The sequence below is a fragment of the Cherax quadricarinatus genome, chromosome 16, assembly GCF_038502225.1.
Source record: "Cherax quadricarinatus isolate ZL_2023a chromosome 16, ASM3850222v1, whole genome shotgun sequence".
Classification (NCBI taxonomy): Eukaryota; Metazoa; Arthropoda; class Malacostraca; order Decapoda; family Parastacidae; genus Cherax; species Cherax quadricarinatus.
This window is the reverse complement of record NC_091307.1, coordinates 15,369,845-15,394,058: the sequence shown is the minus strand read 5'-3', so window position 1 is coordinate 15,394,058 and position 24,214 is coordinate 15,369,845. Positions and strand designations below refer to the sequence as shown.

The 24,214-nt window shown below is 41.0% G+C and overlaps 1 protein-coding gene across 11 annotated transcripts in view; it reads left to right on the top strand.

Annotated features, from left to right (window-relative positions):
* LOC128688791 (titin-like) overlaps window positions 1–24,214 on the top strand; it is a 458,202-nt gene that overhangs the window by 189,940 nt on the left and 244,048 nt on the right. For all 11 annotated transcript variants that reach the window (XM_070085639.1, XM_070085635.1, XM_070085638.1 and 8 more), the window contains 5 exons: window positions 10,966–11,216; window positions 18,945–19,066; window positions 19,686–19,817; window positions 20,039–20,230; window positions 23,653–23,823. In XM_070085639.1, the coding sequence (XP_069941740.1) occupies window positions 10,966–11,216; window positions 18,945–19,066; window positions 19,686–19,817; window positions 20,039–20,230; window positions 23,653–23,823 (868 nt within the window). The remainder of the gene's footprint in view (window positions 1–10,965; window positions 11,217–18,944; window positions 19,067–19,685; window positions 19,818–20,038; window positions 20,231–23,652; window positions 23,824–24,214) is intronic.

Below are 24,214 nucleotides of genomic sequence, written 5' to 3'. Positions count from 1 at the left end.
ATATCCCCCCCCCCCTGCTTTTAACATTTCTGTCATGATCCCATCAGTTCCAGGTGCTTTACCCCCCTTTCATTCTACGTAATGCCTCACGTACCTCCCCCACACTTACATTCTGCTCTTCTTCACTCCTAAAAGATGGTATACCTCCCTGGCCAGTGCATGAAAGTACCGCCTTCCTTTCTTCCTCAAGATTTAAAAGTTCCTCAAAATATTCTCGCCATCTACCTAATACCTCCCTCTCCCCATCTACTATCTCCCCTACTCTGTTTTTAACTGACAAATCCATACTTTCCCTAGGCTTTCTTAACTTGTTTAACTCACTCCAAAATTTTTTCTTATTTTCATTAAAATTTCTTAACAGTGCCTCTCCCACTCTATCATCTGCTCTTCTTTTGCACTCTCTCACCACACTCTTCACCTTTCTTTTACTCTCCATATACTCTACTCTTCTTATAACACTTCTGCTTTGTAAAAACCTCTCATAAGCTAACTTTTTCTCTTTTATCACACCCTTTACTTCATCATTCCACCAATCACTCCTCTTTCCTCCTGCCCCCACCCTCCTATAACCACAAACTTCTGCCCCACATTCTAATACTGCATTTTTAAAACTCATCCAACCCTCTTCAACCTCCCCACTACTCATCTTTGCACTAGCCCACCTTTCTGCCAATAGTCGCTTATATCTCACCCGAACTTCCTCCTCCCTTAGTTTATACACTTTCACTTCCCTCCTACTTGTTGTTGCCACCTTCCTCTTGTCCCATCTACCCCTTACTCTAACTGTAGCTACAGCTAAATAATGATCCGATATATCAGTTGCCCCTCTATAAACATGTACATCCTGGAGCCTACTCATTAGCATTTTATCCACCAGTACATAATCTAACAAACTACTTTCATTACGTGCTACATCATACCTTGTATATTTATTTTTCCTCTTTTTCATAAATTATGTATTACTTATTACCAAATCTCTTTCTACACATAGCTCAATTAAAGGCTCCCATTTGCATTTACCCCTGACACCCCAAATTTACCTACTACTCCCTCCACAACATTTTTACCCACTTTAGCATTGAAATCCCCAACCACAAGTACTCTCACACTTGATTCAAAACTCCCCACGCATTCACTTAACATTTCCCAAAATCTCTCTCTCTACACTTCTCTCTTCTCCAGGTGCATATACACTTACTATAACCCACTTTTCACATCCAACCTTTATTTTACTCCACATAATCCTTGAATTAATACATTTATAGTCCCTCTTTTCCTGCCATATCTTATCCCTCAACATTATTGCTACTCCTTCTTTAGCTCTAACTCTATTTGAAACCCCTGACCTAATCCCATTTATTCCTCTCCACTGAAACTCTCCCACCCCCTTCAGCTTTGTTTCACTTAAAGCCAGGACATCCAGCTTCTTCTCATTCATAACATCCACAATCATGTCTTTCTTATCATTCGCACAACATCCACGCACATTCAGACTTCCCACTTTGACAATTTTCTTCTTCTTATTCTTTTTAGTAATCTTTACAGGAAAAGAGGTTACTAGCCCATTGTTCCCGGCATTTTAGTTGACTTTTACAACACGCTTGGCTTACGGAGGAAAGATTCTTATTCTACTTCCCCATGGATATAAAAGGAAAAGTAATAAGACCAAGAACTATTAAGATAAAATCAAAGAAAACTCAGATGAGTGTGTATAAATAAACGTTTACATGTATGTGTAGTGAGACCTAAGTGTAAGTAGAAGTAGCAAGACATACCTGTAATCTTGGATATTTATGAGACAGACAAAAAAAAAAAAAAACACCAGCAATCCTACCATCATGTAAAACAATTACAGGCTTTTGTTTTACATTCACTTGGCAGGACGGTAGTACCTCCCTGGGTGGTTGCTGTCTACCAACCTATATATATATATATATATATATATATATATATATATATATATATATATATATATATATATATGACTTGAGTCCTGGAAATGGGAAGTACAATGCCTGCACTTTAAAGGAGGGGTTTGGGATATTGGCAGTTTGGAGGGATATGTTGTGTATCTCTATACGTATATGCTTCTAAACTGTTATATTCTGAACACATCTGCAAAAGCAGTGATAATGTGTGAGTGTGGTGAAAGTGTTGAATGATGATGAAAGTATTTTCTTTTTGGGGATTTTCTTTCTTTTTTTTGGGTCACCCTGCCTCGGTGGGAGACGACCGACTTGTTGAAAAAAAAAAAAAACAATATATATATATATATATATATATATATATATATATATATATATATATATATATATATATATATATATATATATATATATATGTATATATATTGGAATGGTAGGTAATCAGGGTTAATACAAGGAAGGGAAGGATAACTCGATTTCCTCATTAATAAAGACCCCTTTAGCAGCGTCAAGGCAACTCCCTTTAAATAATTAATCAGGAAAAAGAATAACAGAGCGGCTAAAAGAGGTCAATATATCTGAAATGCGTAGGGAGACACTGGTCAGAGAAATAGCAAGCATCGTACTCAAGCTAAAGGAATCTTATAGGAGTCAGGAATCGCGGGAAGAACTAAAAGCCATAAATGAAATCGAAAGAAACCCAAAGTATTTCTTCTCCTATGCCAAATCAAAGTCGAGAACAACATCCAGTATTGGGCCCCTACTTAAACAAGATGGGTCTTACACAGACGACAAGCACCTAAAGTCAGTTCCTGATCAGCCGGGCTGTGGCTCGTACGTTGGTTTGCGTGCAGCCAGCAGCAACAGCCTGGTTGATCAGGCTCTGATCCACCAGGAGGCCTGGTCACTGACCGGGCCGCGGGGGCGTTGACCCCCGGAACTCTCTCCAGGTAAACTCCAGGTAAGACTGAGAGTCGAAGATCAAAATGAATTTTTTATGAAAGAGCCACAAAATTTGGTTAACACAAGCCTATTCGATGTTATCCTGACGCCAAATGACTTCGAACAAGCGATAAATGACATGCCCATGCACTCTGCCCCAGGGCCAGACTCATGGAACTCCGTGTTCATCAAGAACTGCAAGAAGCCCCTATCACGAGCCTTTTCCATCCTATGGAGAGGGAGCATGGACACGGGGGTCGTCCCACAGTTACTAAAAACAACAGACATAGCCCCACTCCACAAAGGGGGCAGTAAAGCAACAGCAAAGAACTACAGACCGATAGCACTAACATCCCATATCATAAAAATCTTTGAAAGGGTCCTAAGAAGCAAGATCACCACCCATCTAGAAACCCATCAGTTACACAACCCAGGGCAACATGGGTTTAGAACAGGTCGCTCCTGTCTGTCTCAACTATTGGATCACTACGACAAGGTCCTAAATGGACTAGAAGATAAAAAGAATGCAGATGTAATATATACAGACTTCGCAAAAGCCTTCGACAAGTGTGACCATGGCGTAATAGCGCACAAAATGCGTGCTAAAGGAATAACAGGAAAAGTCGGTCGATGGATCTATAATTTCCTCACTAACAGAACACAGAGAGTAGTAGTCAACAGAGTAAAGTCCGAGGCAACTACGGTGAAAAGCTCTGTTCCACAAGGCACAGTACTCGCTCTCATCTTGTTCCTCATCCTCATATCCGACATAGACAAGGATGTCAGCCACAGCACCGTGTCTTCCTTTGCAGATGACACCCGAATCTGCATGAGAGTGTCTTCCATTGCAGACAGTGCAAGGCTCCAGGCGGACATCAACCGAATCTTTCAGTGGGCTGCAGAAAACAATATGAAGTTCAACGATGAGAAATTTCAATTACTCAGATATGGTAAACACGAGGAAATTAAATCTTCATCAGAGTACAAAACAAATTCTGGCCACAAAATAGAGCGAAACACCAACGTCAAAGACCTGGGAGTGATCATGTCCGAGGATCTCACCTTCAAGGACCATAACATTGTATCAATCGCATCTGCTAGAAAAATGACAGGATGGATAATGAGAACCTTCAAAACTAGGGAGGCCAAGCCCATGATGACACTCTTCAGGTCACTTGTTCTATCTAGGCTGGAATATTGCTGCACACTAACAGCACCTTTCAAGGCAGGTGAAATTGCTGACCTAGAAAATGTACAGAGAACCTTCACGGCGCGCATAACGGAGATAAAACACCTCAATTACTGGGAGCGCTTGAGGTTCCTGAACCTGTATTCCCTGGAACGCAGGCGGGAGAGATACATGATTATATACACCTGGAGAATCCTAGAGGGACTAGTACCGAACTTGCACACGAAAATCACTCACTACGAAAGCAAAAGACTTGGCAGACGATGCAACATCCCCCCAATGAAAAGCAGGGGTGTCACTAGCACGTTAAGAGACCATACAATAAGTGTCAGGGGCCCGAGACTGTTCAACTGCCTCCCAGCATACATAAGGGGGATTACCAACAGACCCCTGGCAGTCTTCAAGCTGGCACTGGACAAGCACCTAAAGTCGGTTCCTGACCAGCCGGGCTGTGGCTCGTACGTTGGTTTGCGTGCAGCCAGCAGCAACAGCCTGGTTGATCAGGCTCTGATCCACCAGGAGGCCTGGTCACAGACCGGGCCGCGGGGGCGTTGACCCCCGGAACTCTCTCCAGGTAAACTCCAGGTAAAACCCGTACTAGGTTTTGATTACGTGAAGACTCAGCGACTCATTAAGACCATTTTGAAAGCTGTAATATTAGTAACTAGTTGTAGAACAAGTCACATGGGGATGGAAATCCCCAGCTCCAGATCCCTCGCACCCTCATGCGTCGTCAGGAGCCATGTAGTGTTGCAAGACAGCAACAGATAGGAGGGAAAATTCTCTGAGTCAAGGCAGATGGTATCAGTGGCAGCCCATGACACAGAACGAACTAGTTGTATCCTTGACTGTACAAGATCACACAAGACAGATTTACTGTCTTTGGTATTCCACTTGGCTCTTTTTCATAATCTTTTAAAAGTAACAAATTGTATTATATATAATTTATATAATAAATTTAAAGGTAGGTGATTATGTTAAGTTCGGCATTTATTATTCCTCAGTCATTTAACTGTATGAATACAAGAGAGATAAAAGTTTTGGCTGGTTTCTCGTGTGGTGATGGTGTCAGTGGGAAGTTAATTTCTTAGAGGAAGTGGCAGTGCTAGCACTGAGCATTGGTGGCAGTGCTAGCACTGAGCATTGGTGGCAGTTCTGACAATGAGTATCTGAAGTATACTCAGTTGTCCTGATTTTGGTGATATATGAAACAGTCAGTGAATTGCTATGTACAGATGTCTAATATTTTCAGGCTGACAGGTGGAAGTTGGGACTTTACGGTCCCCTTGTCAAGTTTCACTTGAAGTATTTTGGGTCAGTTGTTTGATACTTTTTATTTGCGGAATATGATCCAGTTGATCTCTACCTTATAATACGTGACTATATTGTTTTGTCCTCCTTTCAGTATGTTTCATTTTCCGTGAGGCATCTTCCTTTACTAGAATGTTGATGTGCTTAACTTCCAAAATCTAACAGACGGAAATCCTTACTTGATGTTTCGTTTATAGAGGAATCACAGCTGCTAGTGTCTTGTCCTCAGTAGATAATCGGCTTGAATTTGAGATGTGGTATGTTATGTTCTTTAGCGGAAGGCATCTTGTGGTGACATCAGACCTTTCCTACAAAGATCCATTGTTCCTCTACTAACTCAGGCGTGTAGCCTTCCACCTTCAAGAGGATTATTATTATAATAAAAAAGAAGCGCTAAGCCACAAGGGCTATACAGAACCTTCAAGAGGAAAAAAAATCACTTTGAGATGGCTCTCTATAGATTGAGAATAGGTCACTCATCTCACCTACATCTACCTCCTGCTCCTCGCTGACATGTGGCGTGCACCTGACTCTGCAGCACATTTTAACTGTTTGCTCACGGCTTCAGTTTTTTCACCTGCGTCGTGGTTTTTATAATTACTGTTGTACCCATAGAAACCACTGGAAACCTCCAGGAGAATCTTTTAACATTAACAGTTTAATTGTATTTTTAACTAGTGCTAGTTACCTGACGTTGTGTGATATTATTTGTGTTGTATGTCTTTCTGGTTTGTATTTTTGTTACTCAGTTTTACCTTGGCTGTTTTCATGTGCTTTATATTTTTTATTATTAAGAGCCCTGGCCTGTTTTTAAGGTCTAAGCGCTCTTCAAATCTCACACCTTCTACCTCTGTCATGTGGTGGATGAGGTGGATGCTTGTGGGGTTGTTGACCGGGTCATGGCCTCGCCGTCGTGATCTCTCCTGCTGTCTGCGTGGTAGATGCGATTTGCTGACCCTTGATTTTCTTATAATGCAGTTCGTTCTGTTTCCTCGTTAGGGACCTCTTTGTTTGAGGTCGCGCATTCCCACTTTCTCATGTTATAACTAAATATTTTCTCTTACGGGATTTCCTCTTACTTGTACTCATATCTGTGAACGTAAGTACAAGTACGAGGTATATCAATATTGACAGGCTAAGGGGTAAAAATTATAACCTTATTTTTTTAAGGAATGGACCGGTAAGCCAGCGGAAGACCTCGGTCGGATGACCAAAAGCTCCAGTGGTAGGTCATCATGTGACTAAGACCAGCGTCAGGAAACACTTAAGATAAGATAAGATAAGATTTTTAACCCCGGAGGGTTAGCCACCCAGGATAACCCAAGAAAGTCAGTGCGTCATCGAGGACTGTCTAACTTATTTCTATTGGGGTCCTTAATCTTGTCCCCCCAGGATGCGACCCACACCAGGACAACAGGTGTAAGGAAACGTGTCGAAATGGTTCCACCCGCCGGGAATCGAACCCGAGCCCTCCGTGTGTGAAGCGGGAGCTTTAGCCACCAGGCCACCGGGCCACCCACTTGTCCTGTTTCCTGACGAGTCTTACCTAACCTAATGAGGTAAAGCCGCATGCGCGACACTAACGACATTCGTTAAGGAAACTTCATATTAGGTACAATCCTAGGATTGACAGAGCCCCTAGTGGGCGAAATATTTTCTTAATAAATGTTATAAGTGTTGCACATGTGTCTACGCCACTGTCAGCGTGAGGTTTAATAGTGGCCACAGATGCGACTACAGCTAGTGTCATGAGTATGGAAGTGTAGCTATGCAAGCAGAATCCTAGTTGACGCGCCTTGTTCTGTCGGTGGCTAAGATAACTGGTGGACAAGGTGTCGACCCGTTCCCAGGATGGTCTGATCGGATAAATCGGTTAGTAGACCTGGTGCCCGAAGTGTTACTTAACATGCAAGGTTTTGTAAAAAAAATATGTATATATATTTTTTTACGGGTTTCAGTTATTTACATTATTATGGGTGGGATATCACTCTGCAGAGTGAAATGTTCCTGCAGGTGCAATACCCTCTCTTGCTAAGCCAGTTCTTGCTACACTGAGGTTCATTCACTCCCGGTGATTTACACCATGAACACCCAGTGATTTATACCATGAACGCTCCAGGTGATTTACATCATGAACACTTAGTGATTTATACCATGAACACTCAGTGATTTATACCAATGAATACTCCCGGTGATTTACACCATGAACACTCCCTCTGATTTATACCATGAACACTCCCGGTGATTTACACCATGAACACTCCCGGTAATTTACACCATGAACACTCCCTCTGATTTATACCATGAACACTCCCTCTGATTTATACCATGAACACTCCCGGTGATTTACACCATGAACACTCCCTCTGATTTATACCATGAACACTTCCGGTGATTTACACCATGAACACTCCCTCTGATTTATACCATGAACACTCCCTCTGATTTATACCATGAACACTCCCGGTAATTTACACTATGAACACTCCCGGTGATTTACACTATGAACACTCCCGGTGATTTACACTATGAACACTCCCGGTGATTTACACCATGAACACTTCTTGTGATTTACACCATGAACACTCCCTGTGATTTACACCATGAACACTCCCTGTGATTTACACCATGAACACTCCCGGTGATTTACACCATGAACACTCCCTGTGATTTACACCATGAACACTCCCTGTGATTTACACCATGAACTCTCCCTCTGATTTACACCATGAGGAACTGTATCTCTCATTAGCCCCTTTGTACATTTTATTGGTAGCTTATGTCTTAACGAACTCTCTGCACCTGAAGCCAGCGTTGCTACTTCATGGTTTATTGCTCTCTAGTAAAATACTTGTTATTCATCACCTGCTCAGTCCATTACCAGCACCACAGTTAGAGTATTTTTATGATGTAACGGTTTTATGTTCAGAAAGTGAGCCAAGGCGTCCGTAGCTTGGTTGGTAGCTCACTCAGCTCGCCCACTGAGTGTCCATGGTTCGATCCTCGGTACGGGTGGAAACACTTGGCGTGTTTCCTTACACCTGCTGTCCCTGTTCACCTAGCAGCAAGTAGGTACCTTGATGTTAGCATAGGTACCCGGTGGGTCGCATCCTGGGGTGGTGGTATACCTTAGATAAAACGGGCTGGGAATGCTGAGGTAGGATAGAAATTGATTTGTGTACACACACAAAAAAAGACTGCAACACTGCTTGCTTGGAGTTTACTGTCATTTCTTATGGTATTTACTCATCTGCAGTTCTACTTTTTTAGTTTTTTAATTCACGTTCACTACCAGCGCACCTCTACCCCGTCCACTCCTCCTCTTCGTCTTAAGCCGACCTCCTCCTGTTAAGCCACTCTCTTCCTGTCTAGGTCGGCTATCACCACTACCTTATTGAGCAGGTAGTCTCGCAGGTTCCGAAGGGGGGCGCGACCCCTCCATTTTATTACCTCCATTATCTCAACCCATCTCCCCCTTACCACCTCCCGCACTCCCTACCTCTCACACACTTCCTCTCACACAGTACCTTCCACTTCCCACACACTGCCTCCCATACATCATCTTTCACATTCTCCACCTCCCACATACTCCACCTCCCACACACACACACACACACACCACCTCCCACACTCTCCACCTCCCACACACACACCACCTCCCACACACCATCTCCCACACACCACCTCCCACACTCCACTTCCCCCCCACACACACCACCTCCCACACACACACACACCACCTCGCAAACACCACCTCCCACACATCATCTCCCACACACCACCTCCCACACACCACCTCCCACACATCATCTCCCACACACCACCTCCCACACCCCACTTCCCATACATGCACCATCCTCCCACACACCATCTCCCACACCCCACCTCCCACACCCCACTTCCCATACATGCACCATCCTCCCACACACCACCTCCCACACACACCACCTCCCACACACACCACCTCCCACACACACCACCTCCCACACACACCACCTCCCACACACACCACCTCCCACACACACCACCTTCCACCCCCTCCATCTCACAGACACCTACCTTAGCCAACGATCCAGGATAATAATAATAATAGTAATAATATAATATCTTTATGTACTACAAATACATGTACAAGGTATACAGGCCTAGCTGACATCAGTGACATACTACTATATAGAAAGCCACTTGTTATGCAGAGCATTTCGGGCAAATTATGTCAGTTTTGTCCCAGGATGCGACCCACACCAGTCGACTAACTCCCAGGTACCTATTTTACTGATGAGTGAACATAGACAACCAGTGTAAAGAAACACGCCCAGTGTTTTTTACCCTCGCTGGGAATCGAACCCTGGCCCTCGCCGTGTAAAGCGAGAGCTTTAGCCACCAGGCTACGGGGCCAAAACTTCATTATAAGTGTTCTCTTCTGTTTACCTGGAGTTTACATGGAGAGGGTTTCGGGGGTCAACGCCCCCGCGGCCCGGTCTAAGACCAGGCCTCATGGTGGATCAGCCTGATCAACCAGTCTGTTACTGCTGGCCGCACGCAAGCTGACATACGAACCACAGCCCGGTGCAGGTTATCTGTGATTTGTTCCAGCTACAGAGTTGCGACTTTTTTGTATACGGTTGCTGTGATTGACCAGGAACGTCAGTGCTAACTGTAGATTCTCCATGACCTTATTAATGGTCCAAGTCGGTCCTAAACGTAGTCATAAGTATCTCCCATATGCAGGTCATTTTTGTTTTGTGTTCCAGTCGCGGTGTTGTACTCTTTTTTCTTTAACTATTAATCTATCTAACATCCCCCAAATAAAAAAAAACACAAGAAATAGCAATTTGTGCCGTACTATAGATAGCATACTTGTATTTATATATATATATATATATATATATATATATATATATATATATATATATATTTATATATATATATATATATATATATATATATATATATATATATATAAAATAAAAGTGTGACTTCTCAAAAAGACCGGATGTCCATATTAAGTATATTTAGGTACAGGTACACATGAATACATTTACACAAATTATCAAACATACCTGGAGTATGCATGGAGGGGGTTTCGGGGGTCAACACCCCCGCAGCCCGGTCCGTGACCAGGCCTCGCAGTGGATCAGGGCCTGATCGACCAGGCTGCTACTGCTGGCCGCACGCAAGCCGACGTACGAACCACATCCCGGCTAGTTAGTAACTGACTTTAGGTGCCTGTCCAGTACCTTCTTGAAGACAATCAGAGGTCTGTTGGTAATCCCCCTTATGTAACGTACGTGTAAATTACCTAGGATAAGCTAACTCAGTCGAAGTGACTTTATTTCCATTGGGGTCCTTGTAATAAGTTTGTAATGGGATTATTATTTATTATTATTATTATTATTATTATTATTATTATTATTATCATTATTATGGGAGCACTAAACCCGTAGGGATTATACAGCGCCTGTTGGGAGGGATGAAAGGCTTTCAGGCTCCATTCAGGGAACTGGGGCACGGATCCAAATCCCTAGATCAGGAGCCCCGCACCAGCATCAAGGAACCTCCCTTGAGGGGCTAGTAATAAGAGAGTCTGTCCCGCAGGAGAGCACAGCAGTACAGTGATAGCATGGACGCTGCTGAACGAGCTTACACCGACAATGTGATGCCCAACGATGCCGAGGGAGCCAGGCAGCTGCTGTCATCATTACACGATCACAAACGAGCAGTTCTCGAGGCCTCCATGTACACCCTGCAAGAGGCACAGGCGCTATTGGCACGTCTTAGAGGCTTGTCTTCTGAGGGTGCCACGCTCGACTCCAGACCCCTTCATATAAAGACTAACATAGAGTTCGGTGAGTTCTCTCTAATTATTTATTTGTATTTAATTAAAATTTGGTTGGCTCTTAAATCAGTAGGTAACAGAATTTAGAAAATAATGAACCATCCAGTTCTCTCTCTCTTTACACAGGGTTTTACAAGGTTAGGTTTAAGGTTCCTAACATTATTTACAAGCTAAGAGCTGTTACCTACATCAGCTCATTTGCAAGTTTTTTTTATTGTTGAAGAGATATACATATAGAGAACAAGATGAAGTTGGAGCCCTCTGTGGGCCAACGATTTCATTTGGTTAATTGACTTTATATCCCTGATGTTATGCTGTACGAACATGTTCTAGACACGAGTCATCCTAGGAATAAATGATCTCCATTGAAACTATGTTCAGGAGAAAGGTACAGCCAGAGTGCAGTTGCCCGTCTTGTGTAGAATCTTTCCCCCTCTCTCAACAGATTTAAGGAATGTATTGTATAATAATGATAAAAGTTTTAAACTGGATGGGAATCTATCTCTACTTCCTTTCCTTGATGTTCTCGTCCACTGATCAGCCACTGGGTTTACTTTTTCTCACTAGTGCAAGTCTACCGTATGCACAGCGGCATGTAAAGCCTTCTACTCGACACAATTTAAGAGAAGTGTTTTTTTTTTTTTGTTCCTCTGTCCTTGCGCTTCACATCTACGATCCTCAGTTTCTAGACTGATTTTTTTTCCATTTGCCGCAGTTCATTCCCTCTTCTTGCTTATCTTTGCGATTTCAAAAACTGTGTACTCTTGCACTGAAAAACTGTTTTCTTAACCCTACTTTTCCAGTAATGATATTTGTACTGTGTCTTCCTTATATTTCTAATTAGCAGAAGAGTATTAGTTCTGTAAATCTCTCGCTATCAGGCTATTACTCTTGCATTTCTTTAAACTGGTAATGGATTTTGAAGCTATCCTTATCATACCTCAAAGGTATGGTAAGGTATTAGTTTTGTAGGTATTCTCTCTCTCTCTCTCTCTCTCTCTCTCTCTCTCTCTCTCTCTCTCTCTTTTTGCACAGGGTTTCACAAGGTTAAGGATCCCTAGCTTTATTGGCAAGCTAAGAGCTGTTACCTACATCAGCTGCATCTCTTACCCTCCCTAGTACATTTGTGAAACTGACCACTCACTTTCCAGTGGCTGGAAAAAAAAAAACGCAAAATAAGTGATCACCTTGCTAATACTAACAAATGGCTTTGTCTTGTTAGGGACCATAGCCATCCCATAAGTTGGTCCTCCTCCAGAATTATCTATGCAATTTCCAGCCAATTTACACATCTTATAACTTGAATCTAAGCCCTAGATATGTACGTATAGATGTTTGTCTCTTCCAGCATCGTGTACTGTACAGAATTATCAGTTTTTAGTTTAATATGTTTATTATGCACCCCATACCCATCCTGTGGGCGGTAGTCAAAAGATTACAGAGGTACATAATTGGTCCAGGGACTGGACTCCAAAGTTTTGATAGCTGAGCAAATTACAGAGGTAATGAACTCACAATTTACAAAGGTAATGAACTCACAATTTACAAAGGTAATGAACTCACAATTTACAAAGGTAATGAACTCCAGGTAAGTCTGGTCACAATCATGACAAGTTACAAAGGTATTTACAGATTACAGAGGTACGTAATGGGTCCAGGGACTGGGCCCCCAAAGTTTTGATAGCTGAACTAGGTACAAAGGTAATGAGCTCACAAGTTACAAAGGTAATGAATTCTGTAGAATGGTTACTTACGTTTTTACTTTGGCTACAATCATGAACAAATTATAGAGTAATGATCAATTCACACTTCCACACCCGGTCACAACTGTAATGAGTTATTGGTGCAAATATTGATTGTTGAGTCACACACACACACACACACACACACACACACACACACACACACACACACACACACACACACACACACACACACACACACACACACACACACACACACACACACACACACACACACACACACACACACACACGTGTACTGTACAGAATTATCAGTTTTTAGTTTAATATGTTTATTATGCACCCCATACCCATCCTGTGGGCGGTAGTCAAAAGATTACAGAGGTACATAATTGCTCGTATCTTCAAAATGAGCTTATCTTGGTTCTCTTTCCTCCCAATGTTATGATGTGGCTTTTGGGTTTTCTCTTTTTTTCCCTTATACCTTACATGATTAATGTACAATTGCTATGGATCCCATCACACATTGGATTACTTCTTCATGATAAAGTTGATATGTTAGCCAAGAAGAGTACCCAGAAGAAGAATGTAGAATATAACTTTGCTGTTGGAGTGTGAGCAAAGTAACATTTATGAAGGGGTTCAGGGAAACCGGCAGGCCGGACTTGAGTCCTGGAGATAAGAACGTAAGAACATAAGAACGAAGGAACACTGCAGAAGGCCTACTGGCCCATGCGAGGCAGGTCCAAGTCTCCTACCGGCTTAAGCCAATGCACCCAACCTAGTCAGGTCAGGTCACATTGACTTAAGGGAGGAACACGGCAACCGACCTGGTAGCACAAGCTATCAGGTCCAACTCACACCCACCCACATCCACTCATGTATTTATCCAACCTATTTTTAAAGCTACACAACATTCTGGCCTCTATAACTGTACTCGGGAGTTTGTTCCACTCATCCACAACTCTATTACCAAACCAGTACTTTCCTATATCCTTCCTGAATCTGAATTTTTCCAACTTAAAACCATTGCTGCGAGTCCTGTCTAGGCTAGATATTTTCAGCACACTATTTACATCCCCTTTATTTATTCCTGTCTTTCATTTATACACCTCAATCATATCCCCCCTAATTCTACGTCTTTCTAGAGAGTGCAGATTCAGGGCCCTTAGTCTATCCTCATAGGGAAGGTTTCTGATACATGGGATCAACTTTGTCATCCTCCTTTGTACATTTTCCAGAGAATTTATATCCATTCTGTAATACGGTGACCAAAACTGTGCAGCATAATCTAAATGAGGCCTAACCAATGATGTATAGAGTTGAAGAACAACCTGAGGACTCCTATTATTTATGCTTCTTGATATGAAGCCAAGGATTCTATTAGCTTTATTGCGAACACTTATGCACTGTTGTCTTGGTTTCAGATTACTGCTAACCAGAACTCCTAAATCTTTTTTGCAATCCATAATATTAAGATCTACATTATTTAGTTTATATGTGGCATGGTTATTGTCCTGTCCAACATTTAGAACTTTGCATTTGTCTATATTAAACTGCATCTGCCACTTCTCCGACCACTGCATCAGTCTATTCAAATCTTCCTGGAGTGCTCGAATGTCCTCGTCAGAATGAATTCGACGGCCTATTTTGGTGTCATCGGCAAACTTGCCGATGTCGCTCTTTATGCCCTCATCTATGTCGTTTATGTAGATTGTGAACAGCAGGGGGCCCAACACTGACCCCTGTGGAACACCGCTCATGGCGCTTCCCCACTCTGATTTCTCCCCATTTATGCAAACTCTCTGCTGCCTATTTGTCAACCATGCCTCTATCCAGGAAAAAATTTCTCCTCCTATTCCATGTGCTTTAATTTTCCTCAATAGTCTCTGATGTGGGACCCTGTCAAAAGCCTTACTGAAGTCCATATACACAATATCATATTCATTACCATGATCTACCTCCTCAAATACCTTAGTGAAAAAAGTTAATAAATTCGTAAGGCAGGAACGCCCCTTTGTAAAACCATGCTGAGATTCGTTGATTAATTTATGCTTTTCAAGGTGGCTACAAACTGCCTCGGCAATTATTGATTCCATAAATTTTCCCACTATGGAGGTTAGGCTTATTGGTCTATAGTTCGAAGCTAAGGACCTGTCACCTGTTTTGAAAATAGGTATCACATTTGCCATTTTCCACTTATCTGGCACCATGCCAGTTTGTAGTGATATGTTGAAAAGATTAGCCAAAAGTGTGCTAAGCTCCTCTTTACATTCCTTTAGAACCCTTGCATACAGTTCATCAGGGCCTGGGGATTTGTTAGGTTTTAATTTATCTATTTGCCTAAGGACCATGTCACTTGTGACCCTAATCGTGCACAGTTTATTATCGTCCTGTTCTACATAATTTATCATTACTGGAATATCGCTGGTATCCTCCTGTGTAAAAACTGAGAGGAAGTATGTGTTAAAAATTCTACACATTTCCTTATCACTGTCAGTGAGCTGACCCGAGGAACTTTTGAGTGGGCCTATCTTGTCCCTGATCTTACTTCTGTATACCTGAAAGAATCCTTTTGGGTTAGTCTTCGATTCTCTTGCAACTTTAACCTCATAATCTCTTTTTGCTTTTCTAATTCCCTTTTTTATTTCTCTTTAACTGAATATATCGATTTCTTAATTGCCCCTCTCCTCTTTTGATTTGCCTATATATGCCTCTCTTTTGACCAATCAGATATTTTAATCTATTGTTCATCCATTTAGGATCATTTTTGTTTGATCTGATTTCCCTATTTGGAACATAATTTGACTGAGCAGCTAGAACTATGCCCTGGAAAGTATCATATAGGCAACCATCACCACCTACCTGACCCTTAGTCAGGTCATTCCAGTTCAGCCCACCTAAGTAATTTTTCAGTCCTATGAAATCAGCCAAGCGAAAGTCAGGGACGGAGACTTGATTGCCATTATTAGGGGAATTCCATGATATATTAAAACTGAGTGATTTGTGATCACTTTCCCCAAGCTCATCATTAACCTCAAGATTATTAATTAGTGTTTCCCTACTGGCAAGAACCAAGTCAAGGAGGTTATTTCCCCTAGTTGGCTCTGTCACAAACTGTTTTAAAAAACAATCCTGGATCGTATCAAGAAAGTCACCTGACTCTAAATTTCCTGTCAAATTGCTCCAGTCAATCTGTCTATAGTTGAAATCTCCCATTAGCACAACATTTTCGTATGTAGATGCCTTACGAATTTCGTCCCATAGAAGTTTACTGCACTCCCTATCAAGATTTGGGGCCCTGTAAATCACACCCAAAATTAGTTTTTCTCAGCCCTCGAGAAGCTGTAACCAAACAGATTCAGTGGCTGACGCTTCTAATTTAATATCTTGTCTAACACAACAATTTAAATTGTCTCTGACATACATTGCCACTCCACCACCTTTCCTGTTGACCCTGTCAGTGTGGAATAATTTATAGCCTTGTATGTGACATTCAGAGGGCATCTCTCTATCTTTCAGATTGAGCCAGGTCTCTGTTATAGCAATAATATCTATGTTTCCTGCACTTGCAATTAATCTTAGCTCATCTATCTTATTTCTTACACTCCTGCTATTAGTATAGTAAACCTTAAGGGAGCTAGTCCCTTGCTGCCCTCTGCTGTCCCCCTTTGTTTGCTGACCTGATCTATTGTCTTTATTTATAACTTCATGCTGAATGCCTTTTATACATTTACGGTTTCTAACCCTAGTGTTGCAACCTGCATGTTTCCCACACACACCCATACCTCTATCTTCCATCAGTTTAAAATCATAGGCATTTCACCAATGGCCTTCTCAATCGAGTCTGCAAGTGCTACCACCCCTGCCCCAGAGAGATGTACCCCATCCCTTGCATACATATCATGTTTGCCATAAAAGTTGTTCCAGTTGTCAATGAATGGGATTGCAAGTTCCTTGCAGTATCTGTCTAGCCAGCAATTTACACCAATTGCCCTAGACAACCATTCATTTTCTACTCCCCTTCTAGGCAAGATGCTACATATGATTGGGATCCCTCCCTTAGACTTAATGAAATCTATAGCTGACCTGTACTTATCTAGCAGCTCTTCTCTCCTACCCTTCCCAATATCATTTCCACCAGCACTGAGACAGATAATGGGCTTGTTCCCATTACCTGACATGATATTATCCAGCCTGTTGACAATGTCCCCAACACCAGCTCCAGGGAAGCACACTCTATCTCTCATCTTCTTATTCCTATTACAAAAAGCATGGTCAATATATCTTACCTGAGAGTCACCAACCACAAGAATGCGCTTACCTCCATTAGCAGGGGCAGTAGTACCCTTACCTTCACTGGCCACTGAAGTACATTCATCCTGAAGAACAGAGAAGCGATTTCCTACCTTCAGATCTTCACTCTTAACTTTCCTTACTCTGATGCGCCTCCCATTACTGTGAACCACTCGCCACTTGTAGCAGGTGCTGGGCTGCACCTCACTGCTGGTAGCCGTTGCTACCTCCCCAACTACAGCCTCCTCACAGCGAGAGACAGACTGCACCTCACTGCTAGAAGCCTCATTCCCCACAACTCCAGCTACCTCACACTCTCTCCCAGACCCATTGAGGTGGACCTTCAGCCTCCTAATCTCCTCCTGGAGAAGCAAGACCTCCTCCTTCAACTCTCCAACCTCAATTTTTAAAACACTGCAGAAGCAAGCCATGCTTTGTAACCGTCCACGCTAATCCCCAAAGCAGCTCAGGGTCTGTGACCTCATGTGACGACTGACCACTGACCACTCAACTGACGGGAAGTACAGTGCCTGCACTCTGAAGGAGGGGTGTTAATGTTGCAGTTTAAAAACTGTAGTGTAAAGCACCCTTCTGGCAAGACAGTGATGGAGTGAATGATGGTGAAAGTTTTTCTTTTTCGGGCCACCCTGCCTTGGTGGGAATTGGCCAGTGTGATAATTATAATAATAATAATAATAATAATAATAATAATAATAATAACTTTGGTATATCTGTGTCTAGCATTAGGAATAATATTAGGAGAGAAGTAAATAACGAAAATGATTGTTATAGGAATGCAGTTAGAAACCTGAGTAGATCTATAACCCACTATTATAACATGAAGGTAGATAAGTATGTTTATGGAGCAACTTGCAATGTGAACAGACTGACTGATGTTGTAGTGGTCAGGCTTAAGCTTGGTTACAAGTACTTCTGGCAATTTGGGAGACACACAGATGATGATCAAACTAAATGCAAATTAACTGTCCACTTATTGAGGAATACAGAGACAGACAGTATAATAACCTATGTGACATGTCAAGATATCTTATTAATAAAAATAAGATACCAAATATACTAAGCAAATTTCCTAAATTTGCTTGTAACAGATAAGTGAACTGTAGATATGTATATATAAACCCATATGTACACCTGTTAACCCTTTTGGGGCCTAGTTCCTAGGCCTTTTGTGTATCCATATGCTCTTGTACTACCGTCCACAGGATGGATATGAGGTGCACAATAAACTAGCCACTTTGGTGGCAAGATTTCTAAATCCTTATGTGATGCCAGTGCGAAACAAAACTACAAATTCACTGAAAGGATTTATGTTAAACCTGCGGCTATTGCATCAGAACAGTTGTGTAAGCAATCATCCTTCTAGATGGATGTGTATTGGGTAAATGTATCATTAGAAGTTGTCATAGCCTTGTTAAATATTTAGGGCAGCCACACAGTGTGGTGTATCTAAATTTGTCCAGTTTTTATTTCCAATTTTTGGATTAGTTGTGAGCTATGCTGTACTGACATGTAAAGTACTATGAATATTTCAATAATATATTTAGCATAAAATAAAACATGCATGTACTTTAATATTTTTTGTATTCAGAATTACTCTTATAATATTATTGGATTTTTTTTTTCAGAACAGTATATCAGGGTGTTAATAATAACATATGGTATAGTAATTGTTTTGCACTTTTGTGTTGAAATTACTAATATTCCCATGTTCCCTCCAGCCTGCTCACAGATTGAACATTACCTCGAATCCTTGCATGACCGTCGAAGGTTCCTGGATGGCCTCTTCTCTGCCAGAAAACACCATTTGGAACAGTGTCTTGCACTCTGTATATTATACCAGGTTAGTAGACAGTCTCATTTGCATATGTATTATTAATCTACATACCTAGGACCCAGAAGTTGATATTTATTAAGAAGTACATAGATGTATTCTATGCTGAAGTCTGGTCTTGAATTTCTCAAGATCTTCACATAAGTTGGAAGCTGATTTCTTGTACATAATGTGTTTAGGAAATTAGATACAGTGCAGTACAGTGCTTATTATTCTGATTACAAGCTCTGTGCAGTTAGCTATAAGCTTAATTAGTTGTAGGTTTACAGCTTGTCATGTTCACATGGACCAATTCACCTGTATACTAATGCTCAAGAGCACTTAGATTCATAAAATAGAAATTAACCTCTCACCTGATACACTCGGTGAAATACACACCTCTTGGTATGTACCCTATGTCAGAGTCTGATCACACTTGTGTGATATCATTATTACTCTGCATGCTGTATTAAGAGTTTGTCTCATACACAAATTCATCATTTTGGTCTGAACTGGTTAGAAACAATGTTCATTAGTGTAGGAGCCGTATAACAGCAACAAGTACACGCTGCTGGTTCTGATGAGAATTACTGGAAATGGTTAAATGATGATTTTAATTTAGAGAATTATTAATTTTTTCCCTACTCAGGATCTAACAGAAGCTGTGACAGCTCTTAAGCAACTGCGAGATGAAGTTTCACAACACCAGGGACTAGGAGAGTCACAAAGCAATGCAGAGATTCTCTACCATGATCACATCAAGAGAGAAGTTGCAGCAAAGGTTTGTTGTATTATAGTGCACTTAGTTGTAGACTAGCATAAGCCCTATTCATTTTAAGGAAATAAATGCTGTGAAACCTTTTAAATGCTGTAAGTTATGTTATGCAACTATTAAAGAAATTCTTGTAGAATATACCATATAGATAACTGTTGTGTAGTACTCTATTGTATTCTCTTCAGAGAATATGCTTCTATAGTGTTAATTCATAATTTCCACCTCAGGAACAGCAAGACAGATGTATTAGGCTGCTGAAAACTGCAGAAAATATGGCTTCTGGAGGTCACTATGCTGGAGTGGAAGCACGATCAAGAGCATACTCAGTTCTAGAAGCAGCCACGGCTCTTCATGAAACCTGTGACACTCGTACTGCACTCCTACAGCAAGCCATCCTCTTCTTCAGATTGGCTCAGACTGTAAGTTAAAAAGTTTATTGAGGATTAAGGATTTTATTTCTTTGCATAGTTTACAATGTGTAATTACAATTTTGATTTGCTAAGTACAAAGAAAGCCATTATCATGCCAGGGCATTTTGGGCAGTCTAAACCTAATGCTTAACAGACTACTTAATACTAGACATATACATCATAGTTGCTTCAACTTGAACATCATTTTTTTATATTTCAACAGTTTTAATTTTATTTTGTGTAATAGTATTGTTTACAGCATGATTTTTAAAGTTCATCAGTGTTGTATTGTAAATAAACAGATGCTTGCAATATTTACTTAGATTTTACAAGAATAAATGATATAGGGGAGAGTGGTGATAGGATGGATTGGAGAGTATATGTATATCCTTAAAAAAAAAAAATAAGGAATCTACATTCTCCAGTTTTAGTGTAAATGTGTTACATGATGTAATTGTCCACTATTGTTACCAAACTCATCTACAGGTTTTATTGTTAAGATTCAGTATACAAAAATCACACTGGATGGAATAGGTAGTAGGTTACTAAAAGCAGTAAAGAGTTTTTATTCTGAGTGAGGCTCAGGTTAGGATATGTAGGAGAGATGATTATTTTATGATAAAAGTAGGCCTTAAACAGGGATGTTTGATGCCACCATGATGGGGTTGCAAAAGAAGTGAATGCCTAGATGTTGGGGAGAGGTGTGGGAATAAAAGATAATGAGTGGTACAGAATGACAATTGTTGCATTGTTTTTTGCTGATGAGACAGATGAGATTTAGTAGAGAAGTTGCAGAAGTTGGTGAAGGTATTTGGGATGGTGTGTTTAAGAAGGAAATTAAAAGTACATATTTTTTGCTTCCCTGATTTAAGTAATATTTTGTTGTAATAATAATATAATATGTAATATCTTCATTTCTACAAGTACATGAACAAGGTATACAGGCATAGCTGACATCAATGACATACTACTATATAGAAAACCGCTTTTCATGCAGAGCATTTCAGGCAAATTAGGTCACTTTTGTCCTGGGATGCAACCCACACCAGTCAGTTAACACCCAGGTACCCATTATTACTGATGGGTAAACATGGGCAACCAGTGTAAGGAAGCACACCCAAAATTTCTACCCTTGCTGGGAATCGAACCCGGACCCTCACTTTGTGAAGCGAGAGTTTTTGCCACCAGGCCTCAGGCCACCATAGTTATAGCCTGAATAGCAATAATGAAATGCTAGTAGAAAAGAGCAACAACATGAACAAAAAATGGATTATACGGTTATTACTATTACGGTTATTATACATTTATTATGATGCCCCATGGCCTGGTGGTGAAAGCTCTCCCTTCATGTGGTGTGGGTCCAGGTCTGATTCCCAGCGAAGGGGTGGAAACATTGGACGCGTTTCCTTACACCGGTTGCCTATGTTCACGCATCAGTAAAATGGGTACCTGAGTGTTGGTTGACTGGTGAGGGTTGCCTCCTGGGAAAAAGCTGACCTAATTTGTCTGAAATGCTCTGCATAACAAGCAGCTTTCTATATAATAGTATGTCATTGATGTCAGCTAGGCCTGTATACCTTGTACACGTTTTTTTTTTTTTTTTCAACAAGTCGGTCGTCTCCCACCGAGGCAGGGTGACCCAAAAAAAAAAGAAAGAAAATCCCCAAAAAGAAAATACTTTCATCATCATTCAACACTTTCACCACACTCACACATTATCACTGCTTTTGCAGAGGTGCTCAGAATACAACAGTTTAGAAGCATATACGTATAGAGATACACAACATATCCCTCCAAACTGCCAATATCCCAAACCCCTCCTTTAAAGTGCAGGCATTGTACTTCCCATTTCCAGGACTCAAGAAATAAAAATATTATTATTATTATTATTATTTTACCTGGAGAGGGTTTTGGGGGTCAACACCCCTGCTGCTTGGTCTGGGACCAAGTCTCATGGTGGATCAGGGCCTGATCAACCAGGCTGTTACTGTTGGGCGCACACAACCTGACATACGAACCACAGCCCGGCTGGTCAGGTACTGACTTTAGGTGCCTGCCCAGTGCCTTCTTGAAGTCACCCAGGGGCCTATTGGTAATCCCCCTTATGTATGCTGGGAGGCACACTTATTATGTATGCTGGGACTCTCACACTTATTGTGTTGTCTCTTATCGTGCTAGTGTTGCCCCTGCTTTTCATTGGGGGGATGTTGCATCGTCTGCCGAGTCTTTTGCTTTCATAGGGAGTGATTTTCGTGTGCAAGTTTGGTACTAATCCCACTAGGATTTTCCAAGTGTATATAATCATGTATCTCTCCTGCCTGCATTATAGGGAGTACAGGTTGAGGAACTTCAAGCGTTCCCAGTAATTGAGGTGTTTTATCGCAGTTATGTGTGCCATGAAGGTTCTCTGTACATTTTCTAGGTCAGAAATTTCACCTGCCTTGAAAGGTGCTGTTAGTGTGCAGCAGTATTCCAGCCTAGATAGAACAAGTGACCTGAAGAGTGTTATCATGGGCTTGGCATCCCTAGTTTTGAAGGTTCTCATTATCCATTTTGTCATTTTTCTAGCAGATGCGATTGATACAATGTTGTGGTCTTTGAAGGTGAGATCCTCTGACATTATCACGCCATGGTCTTTTACATTAGTTTTTCGTTCTGTTGTGTGGTTGGAATTTGTTTTATACTCCAATGTATTTTTAATTTCAAGTACACCTACCATATGACTTACGACCTGCTCGACATATGACCACTCAAATTACGACCATGTTTTGTACGCCAAAATTCTGGGAAATAAACAACTGTTTGTGCTGTACACAGTATTTCTCCTAATCCTTACAGTATAAAATACGTACAGCACTAACAGCATAAAAAGTAAAGTAAAAAAAATGAAATAGCAAAATAAAACAATAAAATAAAATCATTACAAAAATGTGATGTTCATATTCAGTAGTAAGGTTCGACTTATGTCCATTTTGATTTACGACCAGTTGGTCCGAACCAAGCTCGGTCGTAAGTTGGATGGTAGGTCTATGTACATGTACAAGATGTACAGGCCTAGCTGACATCAATGACATACTACTATGTAGAAAGCTGCTTGTTATGCAGAGCACCTTGGGCAAGTTAGACCAACTTGGTCCAAGGATGCTACCCACACCAGTCATCTAACACTCAGTTACCCATTTTATACTGATGAGTGAACATGGATAGCAGGCATCCCATGGAAACACATCCTAATGTTATCCAGCCGTACCGGGGATTCGACCTCCGGACCTCAATGTGTGAGATGAGTGCTCTAGCGATCAAGCTACAGACTCTGTTACTTTACACTTTCATCCCATAAGACAGAATAATATAACCAATTGTTTTTATATGATGTGTTAAGTAAATGCCAGCTACGTTCAGTTAAAACTCACTCTCCTTACCTTACGCAGGCATTAACAAAGCTCGACCAGGCTGAGGTACAAGTTGCAGGTCTTGGCCGAGAAGGACCACAGCGCCTCTCTCTAGTGTTGGGGGTTGTAGAGGAGGCTGTCCAACCTGCTCTGACAGAAGGGTATGCCATCCTTGAAGTCACTGGTGGCAGAAATCAGCCTCATAATATGGTAAGATAATCATTTTATTTGCTTTTGATATTTATATACATATGAAAAAAAGGGCTTTTTACTTCCTTTTCATACTTTGAATTGTTTGCTTAAAATTGTTTTTCTTAAGGCCTTGTTCAAATTTTGGGAGTTTACCTCCCAAAATTACAAAGATATTTAAATATGGTATATTAAAGATATTTAAATATGGTATATTAAAAAGAACTGCATGCCACACTTTATATAAAGCTATATTTAAGATAATTAAAAATGCTATATATTTTGGTATGTACTAGTTCCTTTAAATTAAGTACAATATTTTGAAAATTTTCACAAAAATTATACAGTACAATTTTTATTTCTTTATGTGGTACAAATAATGTAGTTTACATATAATAAAACATTGGTAGGC